Source organism: Lissotriton vulgaris, chromosome 1_1 (assembly GCF_964263255.1).
Source record: "Lissotriton vulgaris chromosome 1_1, aLisVul1.2, whole genome shotgun sequence".
Lineage (NCBI taxonomy): Eukaryota > Metazoa > Chordata > Amphibia > Caudata > Salamandridae > Lissotriton > Lissotriton vulgaris.
The window spans coordinates 1025390613-1025413830 of record NC_141685.1 but is presented as its reverse complement, the minus strand read 5'-3'; the positions used below and the strand labels follow the sequence as shown (position 1 = coordinate 1025413830).

The window sequence follows — 23218 nt, the reverse complement described above, 5'->3', positions numbered from 1 at the left end:
CTGCACCCCTGTAATGGCTACGGCCTACCCCACTAACAGCGTACCTGTCGCCCCGAAACTGCCCCACAGAAGGGAAAATATAAGAAGAAGCGGAGGAAGAGAGAAAACAAACAAGCCCCCGGATACCTGGCACCCCCCACCAGCGGCGACCCGCCCCATAACACAATCATCATCAAGCAATACTAAACAGTCAGCAATATTACGGGGAGGATAGTCCCCATGAAACCCACCCCCCCCCCCCTACCCCGAGCCCGGTGAGGGATTTGGTGTAGTCCCGGCAGAACTAAACGGAGCAACCCTAGGGAATCAGAAGTCAACCCTGCAAGTCTCACGAGGAGATCCATTACCAAAGGCATATCAGATGCAAACAAAGGGAGCGTCTCAGATGGTCCGAAGCAGTGGCAAGGGGCGAATAAACCTCAAAGTCAAAGTCAGCCTTGACCAGTGCGAATCCGTTCCGGAGCACATCCCGACCAAGCCACATCCGACCAGAGGCAGCCAAAGCGTCCGTGGCAGATCAGGGCGTTGAAGATGGAACAAAGTCCGGTCACAAAATGGCGGCATTCCTCATGCAGACGGGCCGAGACAAAGGAAAATGGCGAGCCCCGTAGACGGGACCCTGAGACTCGACAAGGAAGTGCAGGACAGCCAGCGACGATACACCATCGGATAGGAGATGTTGAGGGAAGACCGTATACTGTAGAGGATGAGGGAAAAGTGAGGCCGACTCTCAGAGAAACAAATTCGGGCTGCCGCACGGGCTCCTCGAGATGGCGGGTCAATTCACTCGACAGGACCGCAGATGTCTGTGCAGGCGCTGTAGCGTCCGTGGCCGGTCGCGAGCAAAGATCATTCAGTTTCGCCGCCAGGGAGACACATGTGTCCGTAAATTGCGAGCGGAGCGCCCCAATCACCACCATTACGGATCTCAGTGAATGTGCGCCATCCACCCCCTCCATCCCGGGGTCCAGAGGACGGAGGGGGACACAATCTCCAGCCCACATCGCCGACTCCGGGTACACATTTGGCGATAGTAACAACACGGGCGCCCCAGACTAGCAAACCCAGCACACACACCGGCCGTGGGTGCAGCCCGTCAGCCCCCGGGGCGGGAAACGAGGGTCAGGCACACAACCCACAGTCACGGTGCAGGAGGATCACAGCACAACACAGCGTCTCTACTCCAGCATCATCCATCAACGAGGACAAGGGACTCAAAGGTGGAAAAAAAAAATTTTAGGCCTAGAAGACCGGCCACAATCGCGGTCCCACAGCCGATGTTGATCAGGTCCCTCTCGGGTATTTCAAAAATCGAGGTCCCGGCGGCAGCCCGGGAATAGGCCAAAAATGGAACACAACATAACTTTGTCGCTGAAGTGGACAGAAAATCCGGGAAAGCACCGTTGGCATCAGGCAACCTTCATACATCCAGGCCCAGGGCGTGGGTAGAGGATAGACAACAGGATTGACGGGCCGCCGGTGGAGGTCGGCCGAGCCGGGAGCTTATGCGGCCATCTTGGTTCACGGCGTAGCTCCTCCTCTTAGCAGAGTTTTTAATTCCGCGAAGCACTGGTCGTGAAGATCGCTAATCTGGGGGATAGTCTCCTGGGAGGATGATGCAACTACCATAGCGGCCAGGGTTTTTGCCACTTCTTCCTCTATACCTTTTATTATGGAGGGGTCTGCAACTACCCTAGACCATTTTACTCTTTTTCTGTCATTACACAGTAAAACCTCTGACGTTGAGCAGGTGGTAATAGAAGGCCCATCTCCAACGCCTAAAAGCTTGAGGCTCAACGAAAGGGGGTTATGGTCGCTCTCTGGGCGTACCACAACCTCCATATCGATAACCTGGGACCAGAGCTCAAGTTTAACAAGGAAATAGTCGATACGACTCTTACAGACCCCATTGTTAAAGGTCGGTTGGCCTGATTTATCGGAGGGCGTGCGTCCATTAGCAGCACGCAGCCCCCACTCTAAACATAAACCCTGCCAGTAAAGTGCTGCCTCAGTGCCCTTGACGCCCTTTGTTATTGATAAGGGTGGGATGTCCCATACCATATCTTCATCAACCCCTAGATCCTCCCCCACACTGTTCAGAGGCTCAAATGAACTGTTCAGGTCACCAACGACCAGAATCAAACTGTCACTGCCTATTCTCCTCAAGAGTGAGTCCAGATCGTCTATAACTGGCTGTTTACGACCTCCAGGTCGTCCTCTAGCATAAATATTTATGAGGATTAAGTCCTTATTGTTGCCTCTACTACACTTAACACACAGGAGATCCGGATTATCTACCGAAATCTCCAGTAAGCTGAACCCCATGGACTGTCTTATCCATACCACTAACCCTCCTGAGGGTCTACCCTTAGGGCCCTGTGAAGCCAGCTTGTAAAAGTTTAGGTACCCTACCCTATGAATCAGGGTAACTGCCCAACTTTCCTGTAGAATGAAAATATCAAAGGAGTCAATGAAATCAACCCAATCTTTACTATCTATACGACCCCTTAGTCCTGCCATATTCCAGGAAACTACTTTAGCTGTCCCCAATTGATTACTAAATGGGGCTACCACAAGGGTACACTTATCCTCTTCTAGTTAAGCATTCACCCTCAAAAGGGAACTAGATCTCCGGGGAGGTAAATTAAGATGTACTTCAGCATAGTCGTTGCTATTACCCTCCACAGTGGTGGGTGGGCTACAACCCATAGAATGCCTACTACTAGAACTATCTAGACCATAAACATACCCCAGTCAATCAACACATTCCAACCCAGACAGTGGATCAAACCTGTTCGAGAGGCACGGGTAGAAGGGCGAATTAGGAAACCTCTCCACCACATTTCTCCCCACCGGTCTATGAGGTGGAAAGTTTCTGGGAGGGGGCGGGCCATACCTTTTTGGGTAGAAGTAAGACAAGCTTAAGGACTGTACATCCCCTGTTTTTACAAATCTTGCCTCTCTACGAATATAATCAACCACCCAAGGATCCCGGAAGTTTATTAAAATACAATCGCCTTCCAAGTCCTTTGGGCAATAACCCACCCAATCAACTCTGCGGACTGTCAGTATCTTTGTGGAAGAGGAGGGCGGAAGGGGACGATTTTTATTGAGCCAGAAGGCTACTTTGTTCATAAGATCACCATGTGATTCTGATTGGCTATCCCTTAAGGGTGCAACACCTGTCAGGACGATAGTATATGGTGTGGCATCGAATGGTAGATCTGCCTGGGGGGGCCCTCTTCTGGAGACTCTCTTCGATGGTTGTGTACACCCTGCTGCAACACTAGTCATGGAATTTTGATGGGAAGTTGGTTTAGAACTGCCTACCCCTGAAGTGGAGGCCTGTGCAGAACTCACAGGCTTGGGGGCAGATAACAGTGGAAGCCCATGGGATTTAAAACTTGCCTTCTTGGGTATAGCAGTTTGGGTAGCCGGGGTGGAGGGTAAATTTGGTGCACTAGGTGGCTTCGAGGTCCTGGCCTTAGGGACCGGTCTGGAGTCGCTAACATTTGACAGTGCCCCAGTAGGGATAGCCTTGGTAATGGTAACAGAATGGCCTGGGGGTTTTGGGTTAGAATGACCAGAACAACTAGAAGAGACCGAAAGCTTGGCCTGTTGGCTAACCAGTTTTTTAAGTAGACAAGAATTATCTTTAATATTGGTCTCTAGGTTGTCAATTTTTAGATTCATAAGTCTAGTTCTCTCTTTTACCGGGAGTAAAAGTGTCTTAATTAAAATTTCCATTTGTGCTAGCAGGTCGGCATTATTCACATTCATATTTACTATGCTAGTAAGAGGGACCCCTGTAGTATTAGAAGCAGAAGTGACAGTGCCACCCGATGGAATAGTAGGTAATGGTTCATCCCTTGAAAGGAGGGTTTCAGACACACGTAATGATGGACTAACGGTTTTTTTTTTTTTTTTTGTTTTTTTTTGGAAAACCTTTATTTTTAGGAAAAAGTACACCGCTATTCAGCCATACATCCCGGAGGCCAGGCAGCATTAAGGCAACAGGATAGGTCATGTACCATACCAGAAGCAGGAGCAATCAGGTTTAATTTTTAAATAACATCAAAATCTGAAACAAGTAAACCATAAGGTTAAAGGGCCCAGAAGGCCAAGAAAAAGAAGCGTGCAATAAGCACGGGAGAAAAAGAAGGAAAGAGAGGGTAGGCTGAGGGCAATACAGGTACAGCGGACTTGCGTGGCGGTAGGAGGTCGGGGGCTGCACACCCAAGGTAACACACTGATAATGGCAACAATGAGGCATGTGGGAAGTAGTGCCGCAGGATAAACAATCTGGAACCACAGGTAGGGGGCACTACGGGGAAAGCTGGATCTCGGGATCAAGTTCAACGGGGGGGTCGCAAATATCACCTCTATAAGAGTTCCAGGCACCCCAAACAGATCTCCACATTTTAGGTTTACCCCTGGCTACATACACCGTCTTTTCACGCAGCATGCACCAGTCCATATTAGTTTCTCATAGGCTGAGCGAGGGAGGAGCAGGCGCACCCCATTTCTGGGCGATGTCTCTCTTAGCCACCATATTGCCCAGGGTGATCCAACGGGTCTGTGCAACATTGTAATCGGTCGGGCCCCAGATGTTGAGGAGGCATCTCCGGGCCTCTGCCGGCAGGGCCACACCAGTCACTTCTGCCATAACCTCATGCACACGCTTCCAATAGCGGGCCACTTCCGGACACTCCCATATGATGTGCAGGAAGGTCCCAAGCATACCACACCCCCGCCGGCACACGCCATCCATAGAAAGCCCCATACGTAGAAGTCTGGGGCCGGTGACATACACTCTGTGCAGTATCTTCAGCTGCACCAGGCGGAGCCGTGCCGATATGGCCACCTCCCTAAGGGAGGAGACCGCCGATTTGCCACTCTTCGTCATCCACCTCTATACCGTCCTGCACCCACAGCTCTCTCAGTCGCACCAGCAAATCCACTCGTACATTAATAAGTTTTTTATACGTTAGAGAGATAGCGCTGTCCGGCATATGGCCGTCCAGCACCCGATCTTCCAGGGGGGATGATTCAGGGATAGACTCCCCTTCCGCTACATAGGGAGAGAGGGCATGACTAAGCTGGGCGTGTCGAAAATATTCCGTCGCCGCCAGTTGGTATTCAGACTGCAGCACCTCAAACGACTTGACCCGTCCCCTGGCTACCATGTCTCCAACCTTGGAAATCCCAATGGTGTCCCACCTGTCGAAGCCCTTAGTGTGCCACAGCTTCCCCAGTATATCCGAATCAAACAGCGGAGTGGCCATAGTAACCTTATTATGCCAGCCCAGAGTTTTAGTAATTGCGCGCCATATACGCACCATCGTCATAGTGGGACCGGTCAGCTTCCGATCCAGAGATCCGGAGTACAACGCTCTGTAGTAATTCCCATCTCCCACTAGCCACCGATCCATAGCGTAGCCCGGGTTGACCGCTGGGCCGTAGAGGCCATGATTAATTGCCGCCAACTGGGACGCCCAATAGTAGCGCCTCACGTCAGGCAGGGCAATGCCCCCATCATAACTTGGTATAGTCAACTTAGCCAACGAGATTCTCGGCCTACCATCCCACAGCAACGCCCGCTGCAGTGACTCGATATCCGTAAAGTATTTTGCCGGTACGGGATCCTGTGTATTCTGCAGGGCATACAAGAAGCGAGGCAACGCCATCATCTTAAAAAGTGCGGCTCTACCCATCAGGGAGATCGGCAACTTCTTCCAGCCTTCGACGTCCCGGCGCAATCGCTCCAACGGCGGGAGGAGGTTGTGCGAGTACCGGGCTCGGGAGTCTCGCGACACGTAGATGCCCAAGTACCGAAAGCCCTGCTGGGCCACCTGAATTGGGCACCCACGGGGGAGGCGCGGCGTGTCTCCGGACAGTACATACAACGAGGATTTAGACCAATTGATTACCAGGCCCGAATGGGTCCCGAAGGTCCCCAAGAGTTCAAAGGCCATTATGAGCGAGTGGCATGGAGAGGAGAGATACAGAAGGATGTCGTCCGCATAGAGTGATATTCGGTCCTCGAATCCCGGGGACCACGGTATCCCAGAGATATCGGGGTGCGTTCTGATCCAGGCCGCCAGTGGCTCAAGTGCTAGGGCAAATAGGAGCGGGGAAAGCGGGCAACCTTGCCTAGTGCCCCTGTGCAGCGCAAAGGAGGCAGACAACCGACCATTGACCGTCACATTGGCCAGTGGAGCGGAGTACAGCAGCCGGACCCAGCCGATGAAAGCGGGTCCAAACCCCAACTTGGCCAGAACTGCCCACAGGTAGTTCCACTCCAACGAGTCAAATGCCATAGTGGCGTCGAGGGAGGCGAGGACAGTGGGTTCACGGAGCAGATGGACACGCGCCATTACTGCGTGAAGCCGTCTCAGATTGAGCGCCGTATTCCGATGCGGGATGAAGCCGGACTGATCCGGGTGCACCAGGTCCGAGATCACTCCCACCAGCCGATTAGCCAATAGTTTGGCCAGAATCTTGGGTTCGGCGTTTAAGAGGGAGATGGGTCGGTAGGATCGACAAAGATCGCGAGGCTTCCCCTCCTTATGTATCACCACAATGGTGGCCAGCCGCTGGTCGGGGGGGAGTTCTCCCACCTCGCGGGCTTCTAGGAACATGTTCAACAGAGGTGCCGCAAGTGCGTCGGCCCTGAGTTTGTAAATCTCAACCGGGATGCCGTTTGGCCCCGGTGCTTTGCCCGAGCGTAACGATTTAATAGCCAAGGCCGTCTCATCCACCGTTAGGTCCCGATCCATGTCGTCGCGCTCGAGGTCCGAGAGGCAGGGAAGCTCAATGTTCTCCAAGAAGGATGCCGACGCAGACTCCGGGAGGGGGTCCGCCGAGGCGTAAACCTCCCCAAAGTAGTCCGCGAAGGACCCAACTATAGCCGCCGGGTCCGTGAGGGATAGGCCTTCCGCACTGGTCAGCTCCGGGACCACCCGAGACGCGAGTTCCCTTCTATCTAGCCATGCCAGGAGCTTGCCAGCCTTGTCGCCCGCGTCATAAATTCTGCCTTGCTGTTCCCTGCTCAGGGCTTTCGCCGCGTCAGTGGCGGTCGCCCGGAGCTCAGACTGTTTGAGGGAGAGAGCGTGGAGTAGCTCGGGAGACGGGCCCAGCTCTAGCTGGGAGTTTAATGCAGCAATGTCAGATTCCAGTCGAACTACGTCCTCGTCCCGCCGACGGCGGACCTCCGCAATCAAGGAAAAGGCCTCGCCGCGAAGCACAGTTTTGAAGGCCTCCCAAAGGGAAACGGACGAGTCAACTGAACCTGTATTCTCGACGAAGTACCGATCCATAGCCTTAGCCAGGAGCGACCTGGTCTTCGGGTCGCGAAAGTACCAAGGGTTGATGGGAGCCACCCGCGAGGACACGGGGATTCGAAAGTCAAAGGAGACCCAAACCGGGGAGTGATCCGAAATGCCCCTAGCCAGGAGACGCGCAGTGGACACGGACTGTGCCTGGGCAGCCGGGGTGAGGACGTAGTCTAGTCTAGAAAGGCTACCATGGGCGCCGGAGAGAAACGTGTACTGTCTCTGGGAGGGGTGCAACAGACGCCAGCAATCAACCATCCCCATGGAATCTAGGAAATCAGACAGCCAGGACTGGGAAGGACGCAGATCTCTGGATGGGAAGCGGTCCAGGTCCCCGGAAACGACAGAGTTAAAGTCACCACCCACAAGCAGCAGCCCCTCAGGGAGACCCAAAATGGCGCCAGCTAAATCCCTGAAAGTAGTCTCTTGTAGCCCCGGGGGAACATAAACCGAAACTAAAACTAGCGTGCGGCCCTCCCATTTGCCCACCACAGCAACATATCTGCCTCTCTCATCCGCAAGCACCGACTCCACCTCCAGCGGGAGGGACATGCGCACCATGATGCCCACCCCTCGTGATCCCGAGGAGAACCCCGAGTGTGCCACCATTTTGAAACCACGTCTAGTCAAGGCTTTACAAGTGTGCCCCACTAGGTGGGTCTCCTGCAGGAAAACCACATCTGGCGAACATCGTTTGAGCATTTGCAACACCACACCCCTTTTAATACGGTCCCCCAACCCGTTTACATTCCAGCTTAACAAGTTAAGAGTTCTACCCCCCATCATCAGGGACGTTCCGCCCCCTCCCCCCCACCCATGCCCGCAATGGCGCCCACAGCAGTAACATAGCAACGCAATAAGACCTCAGCCAGGACAAAGAATAAGACAAGAAAAGAAGTTGAAAAAACACACCCCAACTACCCACCACCCTGCACCCCTGCATAAGACTAAAATCCACCCCAACTAGCAGTGTGCCTGTCGCCCCTTAACTAACCTACAGAAAGCCCACAGAGGAGAAAGACATCCTATCACCCCCCGTCATCCCCCATATTATTGACAAAACGAGTCAAACCATAGCAGCAGTGTCTGAAGTGAAAGTCCCATACGGCTACCCAGCTCACAGAAAGTCAAACAATAAATATTCATTCCTGCGCTTCCGCACCCTCGGTGGACTCCTCCGTCTGGTCAGCCGGTTCGCGTCGCTCCTGTGGCAGGGTATCCAGCCAGTGCCCCACCTCGTCCGGAAAGTCAAAAAACAAGGTCCGGTGGTCCCGCTCGATGCGGAGCTTGGCAGGGTAGAGCATGGAGTACCGCAGGCCCATTTCTCTCAGTCTTCGTTTCACCCCGGTAAAGCTCTGACGCTTTTTCTGCACAGCCTGAGTGAAATCCGGAAAAAAGTTCACGTCGGAGTTCTGGAATCGCAAAGGACCCGCGGCTCTTGACGCCTGCAGGATAGCGTCTCTGTCCCTAAAGTTAAAGAGCCGTGCGATGATGGGGCGAAGGAAAGCGCCAGACTTGGGTGGTCCCCCCGGTATCCTGTGTGCCCGTTCCACCGAGAAGAACTTACTCAGGCCCCCCGGCGACAAGGTCTTAAGCACCAGATCTTCCACGAAAAGTTCAGCCGAGTCCTCTTCGGCCTTCTCCGGTACCCCAGTAATACGGACGTTCTGGCGCCGCGCGCGGCCTTCAAACTCGTCCAGTCGGCGCGCCAGCATTCCGTTCGCCAATTTCAGGTCACGTACCTCCGTCTGGATATCCGACACATCAGTGACCAGGCTAGTCGTCTTGAGATCCAACGACTTCACCCGGTCGTTGGTTTTCCCGAGGTCAGTCCTGATGAGGTTCATCTCGATCTTCAGGGAGTCGACCTTGCTGGACAGTTCCTCCCGGAGTGGGTGCATCTCCGTCTGTACTCCCGTGATCGCGCCCAGAACGTCCCGAAGCGTTATGGCAGAATCGTCCGGTGATCCATCCCGTTTCGAGTCATTAGTACGGCCCGCCTGCACCGGCGAGCTTCTTGACTGGGAAAAGCGTTCCGGGATAGTAGACTGGGACTGGGACGGTTTTCTGTTGACCCGCTGGGACTTGCCTCTGTCCAGGTCTCCCTTGCCCGCCATGTTGGTACCCTCGGGTCGGGCGGCCAGCAGGGGTAAGGAGCCTCTTGGTAGGCGCGCCACACACACGATGGTAGAACCAGGGTCCGGTACCTAGGCCGAGTAGCCGGGCATGCAGATATCAGAGTTGCTCATCGGTGGGACTAAGCTCAGACAAAGAGGCGCCCGTGCGGAAGCACCGCTGTCCCCCTCAATGGTGTTCAATGACGCGGGAGGAGCCTCCGGGTTTCGTCGAGCTAACTAAGTCCAGGAATGTCCGATTTTCATTCCGAAAGCGGGCGCCGCATCAGGACCCACTCAGCAGTCGATTCCCACTTCCGTGGGACAGGATAGATAGCAGGATTATTGCGGAGGACCGGGAGGTCTTCGGAGCTCCGAGCTCACGCGGCCATCTTGATCGCCGGCGAAGCTCCTCCCCCGGACTAACGGTTTTAGGTGCCTTTGAAACTCCGCTTTTCTGCCGGCGTTTGTTACGCTTCCTCTTACCAGGACGATTCACCTCCAGAGTCTCCTCTTCTGAGGAGGAGTCTAGAAGCGAGGGTGTAGCAGAAAGAACACTATCCTCTACACCGCTCGCGGATGAATCTGTATCACCAATGTTATTAGCAGAGATACAATGCAATAGAGGGGAACCTTCAGTATCATTATGTATCTCAACAGGTACAAGAACCAAGTTAGGGGGAGGTGGTTGGTTAGGTGTGGGGCTTGGCACTGTAACAATGTGCCCCAAAGAAGAACGTTTCCCATTTATTAGATCTAAGGACAACCTTTTTTCAACAAACGCTATTTCTTTTTCTAATATACCCGTAGCTTTCGTTATAAAGGCATCTAATGGGCCTGAAACCACCCCTTTTGATGTCTGAAGTGCAACAGAACGATCTCTACCCGAACGTAGTGGCATGTTGAAGATTAAACAAGCAATACAGCCAAGATACAAAAATGACAAACCCAGCAGACGCCCAACAACAACTAAAACGATTTGGGCGACTGAGCCACTTAACCAACTAATAGTCAGAATCACCGGGACTTTATCCAAGACCACGAGGGGTGGGCCAGCCCGGCCTCCTTCGGCCCCGGACGGCCAAAGACGGTCCCGCCCTTGTCCCGGGCTTCTCCCGGGACGCTCCCGCGCCGCGGGATTACCACTTAACTTATATACGTGATCTGTAGGAGTGGAAGCTGGGCGTGGCTAGCAGGGAGAGTGGCCAGGTGACGGGAGGCGTGGTTAGCTGGGGCTTCTGGGACTCGAAGTCCGGGCCCGATTGCTCGCAGCCCTGCAGCACGGAGTTTGCCTTCCAACCTAGTCCAAGGTCCCCTCGAGGCAGATAGCAGCGCAGCGGGGCCCGCGGAGCGGGTACCGCAAGTTGTGATCAAGAAAACGGCTAGGAGAGCCCACACAAACTACCAGCAAGGTCCATAGAGTGCAATTGCTATAAGTCTTCTCCTCATGGATTTCAGGGGATACATCAAGGTGTTAGGCCAAGCAACACATAGGCAGGGAATCGAGGGAGTTGAGTGTCTAAGTGCGTGTCTACTAAGTCTAGGATTGAGTTCCAATAAGGTTGTAGACTATCGCAGCTCCATAGTAAGTTCTCTAGTGTGCCAAGCTCCCCACACCCTCTCCAGCAGCGATCACTAACTCGAGGGTCCCAGCGGTGCAGGCGTTCAGGCGTGTGGTACCAATAAGTGACCACCTTGGTCAGCGTTTTAGTAAGGCCTATGTGGTAGGCTGAGTGTCTGGCTCTGTGGTATATGCCCTCCCACTCCTTGCGTGTGAGTTGTCTCCCCAGGTCCTTATCCCACCTGACCCTCCCTGCATGGTACGTGTAGATGTTGGTGAGAAGTAGGTGTTGGTACAGGTCGGAGAGCAACTTTTTATCGGATGTGCGTGTCAATAGCCATTTTTCATACGGTGTGAGGAATCGCTGCGCGCTGGGTTTGATCGACGGGTGTAGGTCCCAATGCCGGACTTGCAAATAGGACAAACGGTCCGCCTCTGGTATGCCACAGTTCTCCTTCACCTTCTGGAAGGGGAGAATGCCGCTAAGGTCCAACATGTGCCCCACATCCCTGCAGGGCGTCGTCCTCCAAACCGCAAACGCCCGAGGGTCGAGGCCGGGAGAAATGTCAGGGTTGTCGAAAAGCGATGATGCCCGTGTAGAGCTTGAGGTCTATGTTTAATAAGGATATCGGCCTGTATGAGCTGCACCGAGTGGGGTCCCGGCCAGCCTTGGGTATCACCGATATTGCGGCTTCTAGCAAATCTGGAGGTATGACACCTGGCTGATCGAAGGTATTAAATAGGTCACGTAGCAGGGGGGCTATTTGTGGGCAGAACGTTTTATAGAAGGCCGCCGAATAGCCGTCAGGACTTGGCGAATTTCCCAGTTTGAGGCAGGATATTGCCGATATCACCTCCTCTAGACCTATGGGTCGATCGAGGAACTTTGCTTGTGCCTCATTCAGGGATGGGAGGGCAACTCCCTGCAGATAGTCGCGACCTGCCTGCAAATCCAGTTGGTCTGCCACATAGAGTTCAGCATAAAAGTCCCCGAAGGTCGCAGTAATTGCCGCATCCTCTGTGACGGGGTCACCCTGACTAAGTTGAAGGGTCCGAATGTGTTGTCTCTGACGCTGCTCCCGCAGCTTGCTCGCCAGCAGTCTCCCGCAGCGGTCTCCTCCGGTGTAAACTTGCATGCCTTAGCCGCAGGGTGGCGTATTCGGCCACATCCTGGTACAGGGCTGCTAACATCTTCCGCTCTGCGCATAGCTGACGCCACGCTCTGGCTGCCCCGTGCGATGATGCATCTGTTCCAGCTCTGCCACACGTTGGGCGATTTCGGCCCTCTTTTGTGTGCGTTCTCTTGTAGTCTTTAGAAAGAAGCGCGAACTCCCAAGCCACAGCAGACAAGTCTCCTTCTGACAAGGAGTCCAAGCTTATCGATACCTCAGGTAAAAGAATATCATCACAGGCTGCAAATAACTGGCGCATTGCTAATGCCCAGGCACTGCTAGAGCTCACTATGATGAGCTGGAAAAACTAATACAACACCTACCTGCCCAATACAAATCTAAAGCTAACGACCTTATGCAGGAGGGTAAACTTATTACTAAGACCTCCATTAAATGTGCACTGGATGCAGCAGGCACAGCATCTTGTGCAATCAACACAAGTGTATTATTATGCAGGCACGCTTGGCTCAGGTTCTCTGGATTTAAGCCATAGGTGCAAACCTCCATCCTTAACCAGCCATTTGATAAAGCGCATCTGTTTGGCCCAGCTGTTGATACCATGCTGGAAAAGATGAAGAAGGACACTGAGGTAGCGAAGTCCATGGGAGCTTTACAGTTACCGGCCAGAAGAGGTTCCTTTTGCCGCTCATTTTACAGGGGTGGCTCAAGAAATATGTCCACTCACCATGCCTCCTCCTCTTAAAAGTGCAACAATCAATCCTCCTCTCCCAGAGGATATTCTAGAGGAGGTTATAGAGGGAACAATAATAGAGGACCAGGAAGAGGTAATTCCACACGATCATCCCCCACGAACAAACAGTGACTTCTCTCCACTACCCCCCAAACTTTCCACTCCTGTCGGGGGACCTCTCTCCCAATTTTTTCCCTGTCTGGTATTCAATCACCCCAGACAAGTGGGTACTACAAATTATCAAAATAGTTACTGCCTGGAGCTTACAAACACTCCACCAAATATTCGTCCAAGAGCACATGCAATGTCATCGGAACATCTCACTATCTTAAAACAAGAAGTTCTATCTCTGTTGCAAAACATGCTATAAAACCTGTTACGTTAATACATCAAGGGACCGGGGTATACTCCCTGTATTTCTTAATTCCCAAAAAGGATGGCTCTCTCAGGCCTATACTAGACCGCAGACAGCTGAACCTCTACACACAGTCGGACCACTTCCACATGGTCACACTCCAACAGGTGCTCCCACTACTTCAGCAAGGTGACTTTCTATCCACTCCAGACCCAAAGGACACCTATTACCATATTCCCATTCACCCTGCTCACAGAAAATATCTCAGATTTGTAGTGGACAGACAACATTACTAATTCAAAGTCCTCCCATTCGGTGTAACCACGGCACCCAGGGTTTTCACCAAGTGCCTCGCAGTAGTCGCAGCTCATCTAACCTGGACGACTGGCTGATAAAAGCCAGATCACAACAAAGTTGCGTACAACACATGCTAAGGACAGTCCAATTGCTTCACAACTTGGGATTCACCGTAAACCTCACCAAGTCTCACTTACAACCATCCAACACGCAAGTGTATCTAGGGGTCACAATAGACACTCTCAAATCTCTAGCGTACCCCAACACAGTCAGAATTTGCAACATGCAAGCTCTAATTTCACAGTTTCAGCTTTAACACTTACTACCAGCCAGAGTGTTCATGCAACTAATCGTAATGATGGCTTCTTGCATCTTAATCGTTCCATATGCAAGACTTCAAATTCGCCCCCTACAGGAATGCTTAGCACGTCAGTGGAACTATGCTCAAGGTCAGTTATCTGAGCTGGTGTTGATAGATGGCCGTACTCCTCGCTCTCTGTAGTAGTGGAACATACAAAACCTTTCCGAAGGAGGGCCTTTTCTAGATCCGGTTCATATTGACTCAGACTCATCCCTCACTGGTTGGGGAGCACATATGGGAAAACATACCATTCAGGGCATGTGGACTCTACGACAAAAACAACTCCACATAAACCATCTAGAACTGCTAGCAATGTTTCTAGCATTGAAAGCCTTTCAACTTCATCTAGTAGGCAGAGCTGTCCTGGTTCGCACAGATAACATGACAGCCATGTACTACACAGGTCCACTCAGCCTTTCATCCACCTGAGGTCGATAAAATGAGTACCATTGAGTTGGGTACCCAAACATCTGTTATTCAGCGCCAAGATGCCCGTAGTGGTGAACGTGCGCTTTACAAATACACATATTATGTTCTGTTATGTTACATACAAAAACAGGGGGGATGCACACTTCAGCTGTCGCAAAGCATCTGGAGATGTGCCATACCTCAAAAGATATATCTTCTTGCAGAACATCTTCCAGGAGTACACAACCAAGTTGCAGATCTGCTCAGTCGTCAACGAAAACAGATACACGAATGGTAACTTCACCCTCAAGTTCTCCTCCTGTTCTTCCAAATGTGGGGCTTCCCAGACATAGACCTGTTCGCCACCCACCTAAATGAAAAATGCCCAAACTTCGCATCCAGACATCCACATCCATTGTCACTCATTGTCCAAAGGCAATGCACTATGGATGAATTGGTCAGTGATTTTTGCTTACGCTTTTCCACCTCTCCCACTCATTCCATTGGTGGTTCAGAAACTCAAACACTCCCTGACGCTTAGCCTAGTTGCTCCCACGTGGGCACAGCAACACTGGTTCACAACTTTGTTAGAATTATCAGTAGTTCCCCACCAAAAACTACACCTCTCCCCTAAGTTCCTTACTCCAAACCATGGAGAGATAAGACATCCAGATCCCAATCAGCTCAACTTGCGATTTGGCACCTGAAATCCTAGAGTTTAGAGTTCCAGACTGTATGAATGTTATCAAAGAGGCTAGGCGCCCTACCACGAGAGCATGCTACGCAGCAAAGTGGAAAAGATCTGTTATTTATTGTAACAATCCGATCAATCCATTAGATGCTTCAATACAAAACATCATTTATTTATTACACCTGCAACGTTCTTACTTAGCGTACACATCCATGTGCTTACATCTTGCTGCAATTGCTGCATATCTGCAAAATAGACAGCATTTGTCTCTTTATAGAGTGCCTGCTATTGAGGCTTTTATGGAAAGACTCAAAAGACTCATCCCTGCTAGACTTCCACCATCCCCAGTTTGGAACCTTAACATAGTCCTTACAAGACTCATGGGCCCACCATTTGGCCACTGCACAAATGCGAAATACGATTTCTTACCTGGAAAGTAGCCTTTCTTATAGCCATCACTTCTCTGAGGAGAGTGGGTGAGCTTCAGGCACTAACAATAGAGGAATCTTTTTTGCAAATAAACCAAAGCGGTCCTTAGAACTAACCCCAAATTCTTACCAATCTGTTGAGTTGCCTGTGTTCTTCCCTCAACCAGATTCAGTGGCAGAACGTGCCCTTCACGCATTAGATGTCAAAAGAGCACTGCTTTACTACATAGAAAGAACAAAGTCCTTTAGGAAAACTAAACCACTCTTTGTGGCCTTTGCACCACCACATAAAGGCAATCCCATTTCAAAATCAGGTATTGCAAGGTGGATAGTTAAGTGCATTCAAGTATGCTACATCAAAGATAAACGCACACCAACAATTTCCCCTAGGGCGCATTCTACACGCAAACTAGGGGCATTTATGGCATTCTTAGTAAACATACCCATAGCTGCAACACGGTCTACACCACACACATTCACAAAACACTATTGTGTGGATATGTTAGCAAAACAGGCTAGTGTGGGCTAGGCAGTTTTACGCACACCATTTCAAACCACTGCAATAGCTACAGGTTAAGCCACTGCTTCAAAATAACAGTTATATAGTCTGTGCTAAAGCATATGATCTACAGCTCGTATGCCTCGAACGGAAAATGCTACTTACCCAGTATGCATCTTTTCTTGGCATATAGAGCTGTGGAGTCCTATGCAAACACCCGCCTCCCCGGGTACCTTTACCTGTTGCAGTGATATCTTACTTGGATACAATCTACATGGACATCTTTTATTACTTTACTAGCTCCATCATCACCCTTTATGGCAAAACAATCTGGGGATAGAGTTGATGCCCATGCGCACTATCCCCAATGGGCGTCACCACCTACCTCGTGTCTACAAGATTTCTTCGAACAAAACAAAGTGCAAACATTCGGACCCAACACCAGCTGGCGATCTATGCTGAAGCATATGGCTCTACAGCTTTATATGCAAAGAACAGATGCATACTGGGTAAGTAGCATTTTCCTTCCCAAAAATTAGCAGTTGAAGGATACAATACAAGTCGAATAATAAGGAGGCCGTGCTCCAGGGTAGGGACAAACACAAGGAGGAGTCAAGCCATTGAATAAGAAGCAAGCAAATGAGTGACCTTAAAGCCAACCAGTGGTAAGCAATGGGATGACTGAAAGCCCAGTGTACAATTTTGGGAAGCACACAAAACAGCAGCGGCTCCTCCACTAAAGCGGAGGAGCGTCGCCCCACTGCTCTCTGAGCAGTTTATCAAAGGAAAACTAAAATGATAATAACACAATGTTATTATCATTGTATTTTTTAGGTCTCGCCTGAGACCGCGCATGCGCTGTATTATCAAGACATTTAGTAAGTGGCTTTTAAAAGTGCCACCAGAGGCTTTTGCTGGCCTACAGCTTGCGTTCACGAGCTTTTGCACGTGCACAGCTGCCATCTGTGTTTTTATTGCTCTAATCTGGCTCCTCTGCTTGCACTATCCCCTCCCTTTTCCCCCTCCCTCCTGGTCAGCTTCATTTGTGTCTTCTAGCTGTGAATCATGCTCCTCTGCTCGCACTCCCCCTCCCTTCTCCCCCTCCTCTTCGTCAGTTTTATTTGTGTCTTCTATCACTGTGAATGCTTCTGCTTCCACCAGGCACACACCCCACCAGCCGTCGGTGCACGCTTCCACCAGGCACACACCCCACCAGCCGTCGGTGCACGCTTCCACCAGGCACACACCCCACCAGCCGTCGGTGCACGCTTCCACCAGGCACACACACCACCAGCCGTCAGTGCGTGCTTTCAATGGGCACACACACCACCAGCCGTCAGTGCGTGCTTTCACCAGGTACACACACCACCAGCCATCAGTGCAGCAGGCAGGCTCTTCTCAGAGTTTCTTGGTAAATGTGTTCAATGCCTGGGAGAGAGTGGGTCGAGTTTCCTTAAACCATGCGGAGTATGCAGGTGCAGTGCACGAACTCCTGTGTGAGTGAGTCATGCTGCCTGGGGCTCACTCACTCCACACTTGTAAATTGCGCCTGCACCAGGCTTTTTCTCATTTGCAAAGTTCGGCGCATGCGCACAGCTAGGCAGCCCCACACTCCCGGGAGTGACTGCTTCCTACAAACAGAATGGAAACAACATTCAGAGCAATGAAAACAAGTTCATTTGATTCAAAGAACTGTTAACAAAAACCATGTCAGCTATTGTTGGCCTGGCAACTTAAACGAAACCGCAACAAAAAACAAACAAGCATTGGCATAGCCAATAGGTCTTGAATTTTGGACCCTATAAGTATTTAGTTATGCAGCAGAATATCCTTGGTGCAACAACACCAACTGTTGCATGGCTAAATACTTATAAGGTCCCAAATGTGAGACCTATTGGCTATGCCAATGCTTGTTAGTACGGGCTATGGGCCAGGTTAGGGTGGGGTGCAGGGTTGGATTGTGATAAAAAAATCGGCCCGAGCATGCTAAAAAAAGTGGTCCACATTTGCACAATGCGTTTCCGCAGAACACTGCTGTGGCGAAAATTTTATATAAAAAAAAAGGGGGGAGGAGGGGTTTAAAAAAAATGTACACTGGTGAAACACACCTGAAAACAAGTGAGGCTACTATTGCTCAGCCCACTGCTCCCACTCAGTATGCATATATTAATGGGCGGGCCCAGCGAGAGAAAGGTAGTGACACCCCTGTGTTAAAAGGGATGTAATGGACGCTCATCTACGTCCAGAAAGGCCACTCGGGCACCAACAATTCAGTAACCGCCCAAACCGACCACCACCTGGCTGCTCAAAAAAGCTTCCCACAGCTGGAATTCGGATACCGGCCCCTGGGGCATTGCCAGAGTGTCGGCGTTACCAATCCGATTCTAGTGGGGCGGGCCGTGGTCATAGGGAGGAGGAGTGGTTGGTGCACCATAAGGGCTCATGACAGTTTAGCCGGCTGTCTTGGGCCGACCAAACAGACATGCACACTTGGCCTTTCCCCTCCGGGCTGTGTTGCACAGCTGGGTGGATAACTGTCCCAGGCTCTCAGGCACTGTCTGAGCGGCCATACAGGCCGCTCAGACCAATCTCTACACTGCTGTCATGCTGGTGACAGCGGCATTGTGATTGGCTTAGGGGAGTCTGGGAGCCTGTGTGCTTCAGTGCTGCTTGGAGTCATGAAGAGGAGTGAGGAGAGGGGCTGCCTGTTCATAGGTCTAAGTGATCTTGTATTCTTTTTTTACCATCCCTGTTCTGTAGCAGCTGCCACTGCAGGTCTTTAGCAACTTGGTAGCGATGTCTGGTAGGACTAGGGCAGCCAGACCGGCTGTGCTGTCAGTTAGGCAAGAGCTAAAAAGGAATTGGGTACCTGAGCTATTATACGGGTTAGTGGCTCTTTGTGACGTGCAGGCCTCTCCTGCTTAGTGTTATTGACCCCAAATTACAAGCAAGCCATTCTCTTCTCAGGAACGGAAGTGTGACGCAGATCACCCCAGTGGATTCCCCCCTCCACCTCGGGACTAGGCTGTACCCATCTGTTTAGCTCTTGGGTCCTCTTAAACCATGGTGGAGTACCTCTAAGGCCGGCCCAGTGACTTAGCTAGGGTCGACCGCTATCCCCCCTCCTCTTGTATGTATTGTATTTACATTTATATAGCGTTTACTACCCCTGACAAGGCGTCAAAGCGCTTTTTCGACGATTAGCACGCTACTCCGGGACCCATAGAGGATTAGTGTTGAATTAGTATAGTGAAACATGCAAGTGTTGGATAGGTTAGTCAGTAATTTGGATTTGGAATGATAGCAGAAGGATAGAGGAGGAAAAAGGTTTGTATTTATATAGCGCTTGTTGACGCACGCTATTCAGCAAACCCATAAAGGATTAGTGGTGAATTATTATGGTGAAATATGAAGTAATTTCAGTGGTGGATATTTAGTCAGATTATTTGGAGTGAGAAGGATAGCGGAGTGATAAAAGGGGAAGAAAGGTTTGCATTCATATAGCACTTTGTTACCCCTGATGGGTGTTGAAGCTATTTTCTGGCGAGTAGCACGCCACTCTGGAACCCATAAAGGATTTGTGTTGAAAATTACTATAGTAAAATATAAAGTAATTTGAGTAGTGGATATGTTATTCAGTTATTTGGGTAGAGAAGGGAGGTGGTGGGATAGAAGAGGGAAATATATATATATATATATATATATCTTGCTACCCCTGATGGGGTTTTGAAGCGCAAGTAGCACTCTACTCTGGAACCCATCAGGATTAGTGTTGAATTAGTATGGTGAAACATGAGAGTAATTTTAGTGGTGGATATGTTAGTCAGTTATTAGGATTGAGAAGGGTTGGGGAGGGGTAGAAAAGGAAAAAGGTTTGCATTTATATAGCACTTGTAACCTGATGGGGTGTTGTGACTCTTTATTGGCGAGTAGCGCGCTACTCTGGAACCCAATAAAGGATTAGTGGTGAATTAGTTGAATATGGAATTTGAGAAGTGAACATGTTAGTCTGTTAATCTTGATTGAAAAGGATAGTGGAGGGATAAGAGTGAAGGATTATTTTTTTTTTTAGGTCTTCGCAGTAGGAGGAGCCTTTTGAATGGGTAAAAGGAGTTTTTGTGGGGAGGAGTCAGAGGGAAGAATTTAGAAAGGTTTGTTTTAGGGGATCAGTATAGTAAAAAGAGGTCAGATGATGCAAGGAGGGGTAGTGTAGGAGAGAGTCTAGAAAGGGTTAATTTGGCGATCGTATTAGTGGTATGGGGTTTGGGATAATGAGAGAGTGGATGTAGGGGATCTATTGATAGATGATTAGGATGAGAGATAGGGTTGTGCATTGGAAAGAGTAGTAGAAAGAAGTTTGAGATGAGTCCGAAGGTTGGGCTAGAAGAGATATTGAGCGAAGTATAGGCTGAGAAATAGGGTAATGCATTGGAAATGCTAAATTAGAAGAAAGTGATAAATATATAGATCCATAAGTACATTGAAAGTATATAGATACATAAAGGAGGTAAGTATATGTAGATTAAAGATATTGATAGGAGGCATAGGATGAGAAATAGGGTAGTGCATTGCATATGCTTTTTCAGGAGAAAAGTAACAGACACACAGATCCAGTACATGGAAGGTACATGGATGCCCAATGGAAGTATGTACATGTAGACCAAAGATGATTTTATTTATTTTTTTCTCTCAACAATCCTAATTATTTTACATGTTTATACAAAATAGTACACAAAGATAGGTACATATCTATAGTGAAAACAAATGCTTATATACAGAGGGATATGCTGTAAATTTATGTTTGCGTATGGTGCTTATGTGGGGAAGAGTCAATTCTAGAGTATTTTTCTGAGGATAAGGTGGTTGTTGGTGGACCTTGTGTTGGGGGGTAAGGAGTTCCATAGTTGGGCTGCTTGAACAGAGAAGGATGTGCCACCCATGTTTTTTTTCTTGTATGGTGGGATTTTGAGGCGAGATGCTCCTTTAGAGCGGAGGTTCCTTTGTTGAATGGGTTTGGTGATTTTATTCCTGGGCTTTTGGGCGGAAAACTCCGGGACGGGCGGCAATAGGTCTAGCTACGCCACTGGGCCGGGAGAGAGGTTATTGAGTGCAGAGATTGGAGTGAGAGCTCTCTGGGTCCCAAGAGCATAGTGGCTTGTGCAGAGTTCAGAGTCGCCCGCCGGGCCGGCGACACGCGCACACCAGGCGGCTAAGCAGCCAGACCCCAAAGAGTAACATCAGGCCACCTTATTACTGGGGGAAACAGTGGCGGCAAGGGGGCCACTGGCTCTAATACAAGAAAGATAAAGGGTGCCCCATAACTTATGTTTGGTAATATGACTGCTCTAAATGGGGTACAGAGGGCCCCACTTACTCTCTCCTGGGAGCAGGGTTGGATTGGGATTAAAAATCTGGCCGGGCACGTAAAAAAAAAAATCTGCCCACATTTGCGTAATCACTCCTAAAATCACTGCTTGGCGTAATCTTATAAAAAAAACTTTAGGGGGGTAAAACAAATGCACACGTTAGTTTACAGTGGTGAAACAAGTTATGCCACTTCTACTCCGGCCCCCGCCCCCCGCTCAGTATGTGCGCACATTAATGGGAGTGACACCTCTGTCTGTTGCTAAACTGAGGTAATGAGCGCCCATCTCCCTCGAGAAAGGCCACTCGGATACCTTTGGGCCGATGGCTGTATTCGAACAATAGAGACAGCGTCCAAATAACCCCCCCCCCCCCCCCACCCCCCCCCCCCACCCCACCCCTTCACTCCTTCACTCCCAGACTGCTCAACAAAGCAGCCCACAGCAGAACTCGGACACCGGCCCCTCTGGCATTGCCCGGGCGAGGCATAACATTCGAATAATCTACTTACTGGGCTCCCACTCTGAAGGAGGACGATTTGATTTAGTCGTTTCTAACTGGTGCATCACTAGACCAGAACTCTATTCCTGACCTGAACTTAACCAATTGTTGATCGCGGCCGAATAACTTGATCCAAGTTGTAATATCGGACAATATTGGGAAGGTCACAGAAAATTGCTAGATTCTGCTACTGGTCGCTGATTTAAAAACTGCACTTTGTGCTTCTCTCCGGCAGGGGCTGCACGGACATCATCTGTTGCATCCTTCTCGTCATCTGCATCATTGGCTACTTCATCGTGGGGATTGTGGGTAAGTATCTGTTTGGTAGTGCGGAGTCTGCAGGAACATCGGGGCCAGGGACTGGGCGAAGGGGCGAGGCATTAACTAGGGAAATGCTTGTAGTAAAGTAACAGGCACTCCTTGGTTGGATAGGAGGTGGGGGTGTCACGTCCAATGTAACACATCTTAGGCTGGAACGGGTGAGGCGGGGGTTAATGTCTCCAGTGTCTACAATTCACCGGTCATCTGATTCTGCAGATGCATGCTTTGGCAACAATGGCGCCAGTGTCCTGATCTCTGTAGTCCTCTAAGGGGACAGCAGACATACAAGTGCAGCAACAACGCCCAGGGACTCGCCCAGTTTGTGGTCACCACCTCTAGTGGCACTAGTATGTTTAGCAGCGGCCCGTCCACATTAGTGGTGGTAGGCTATTTTCTGCTACCAAGACAATGGGCGTGCTCCCCATGTGTAGAAAATACATAGTGGGTAATAGTGTAATATGGTTAAATATTGCCGTTTTTTGTTTGTTTACATTGTTCCTTAGGTTAGTTAAATATTTAACTCCTCATTTGGATGTCTTTTTCTTTTCTGTAAATCATGTCAAAACATATTTCCATGTGAATTAATAAGAATTCTACAACAAAAATATTGCTCAGCTCTCGGATTCCCCGCTGCATTTCGGGCGAACTACAAGCCCTTCATCAGGGGGTTATTATCTCAAATCATCTCCCAGCGGCGCTGTCACATCCACCGCTGGTTCAATTCTCTACGCCATAGAGAAGGGCGTGTGGTTAGTCCGAAATGCAGCGGGTTCCACTTGATCATTTTGTTAGGGAATTTTAAGCTAAATTTGAGCCACATGACATTAATGAGTGTTTGGAGATGTTGCATGAGCAGTATTTTTGGCAAATTCACGGCTCAGGCAAGAGTTGTTGAATGCCATCGTTTGAGACATTCATGAACTAATTTTGTCAATTTTCATGACTCTTACTAATTCACTTTAGCAGAAAGTGATCTCGAAACCTATCTTTTTTACTATTTTGAAGGAGCTTCTAAAATACAGTGTTGAGTGATCCACATGCTCTGCCCCTTTACACTTGTGCCTAAAATGTATCCTCTTTTGATGAAGAAAGAAATGCTGCTCAGCAGAGCAAGCATTCAT

General features: G+C 50.0%; 1 protein-coding gene across 4 annotated transcripts in view; it reads left to right on the top strand.

Annotated features, from left to right (window-relative positions):
- Positions 1–23218, top strand: part of SLC44A2 (solute carrier family 44 member 2 (CTL2 blood group)) — a 376289-nt gene that overhangs the window by 208997 nt on the left and 144074 nt on the right. For all 4 annotated transcript variants that reach the window (XM_086961742.1, XM_086961734.1, XM_086961726.1 and 1 more), the window contains exon 3: positions 22012–22085. In XM_086961742.1, coding sequence (XP_086817868.1) covers positions 22012–22085 — 74 coding nt within the window. The remainder of the gene's footprint in view (positions 1–22011; positions 22086–23218) is intronic.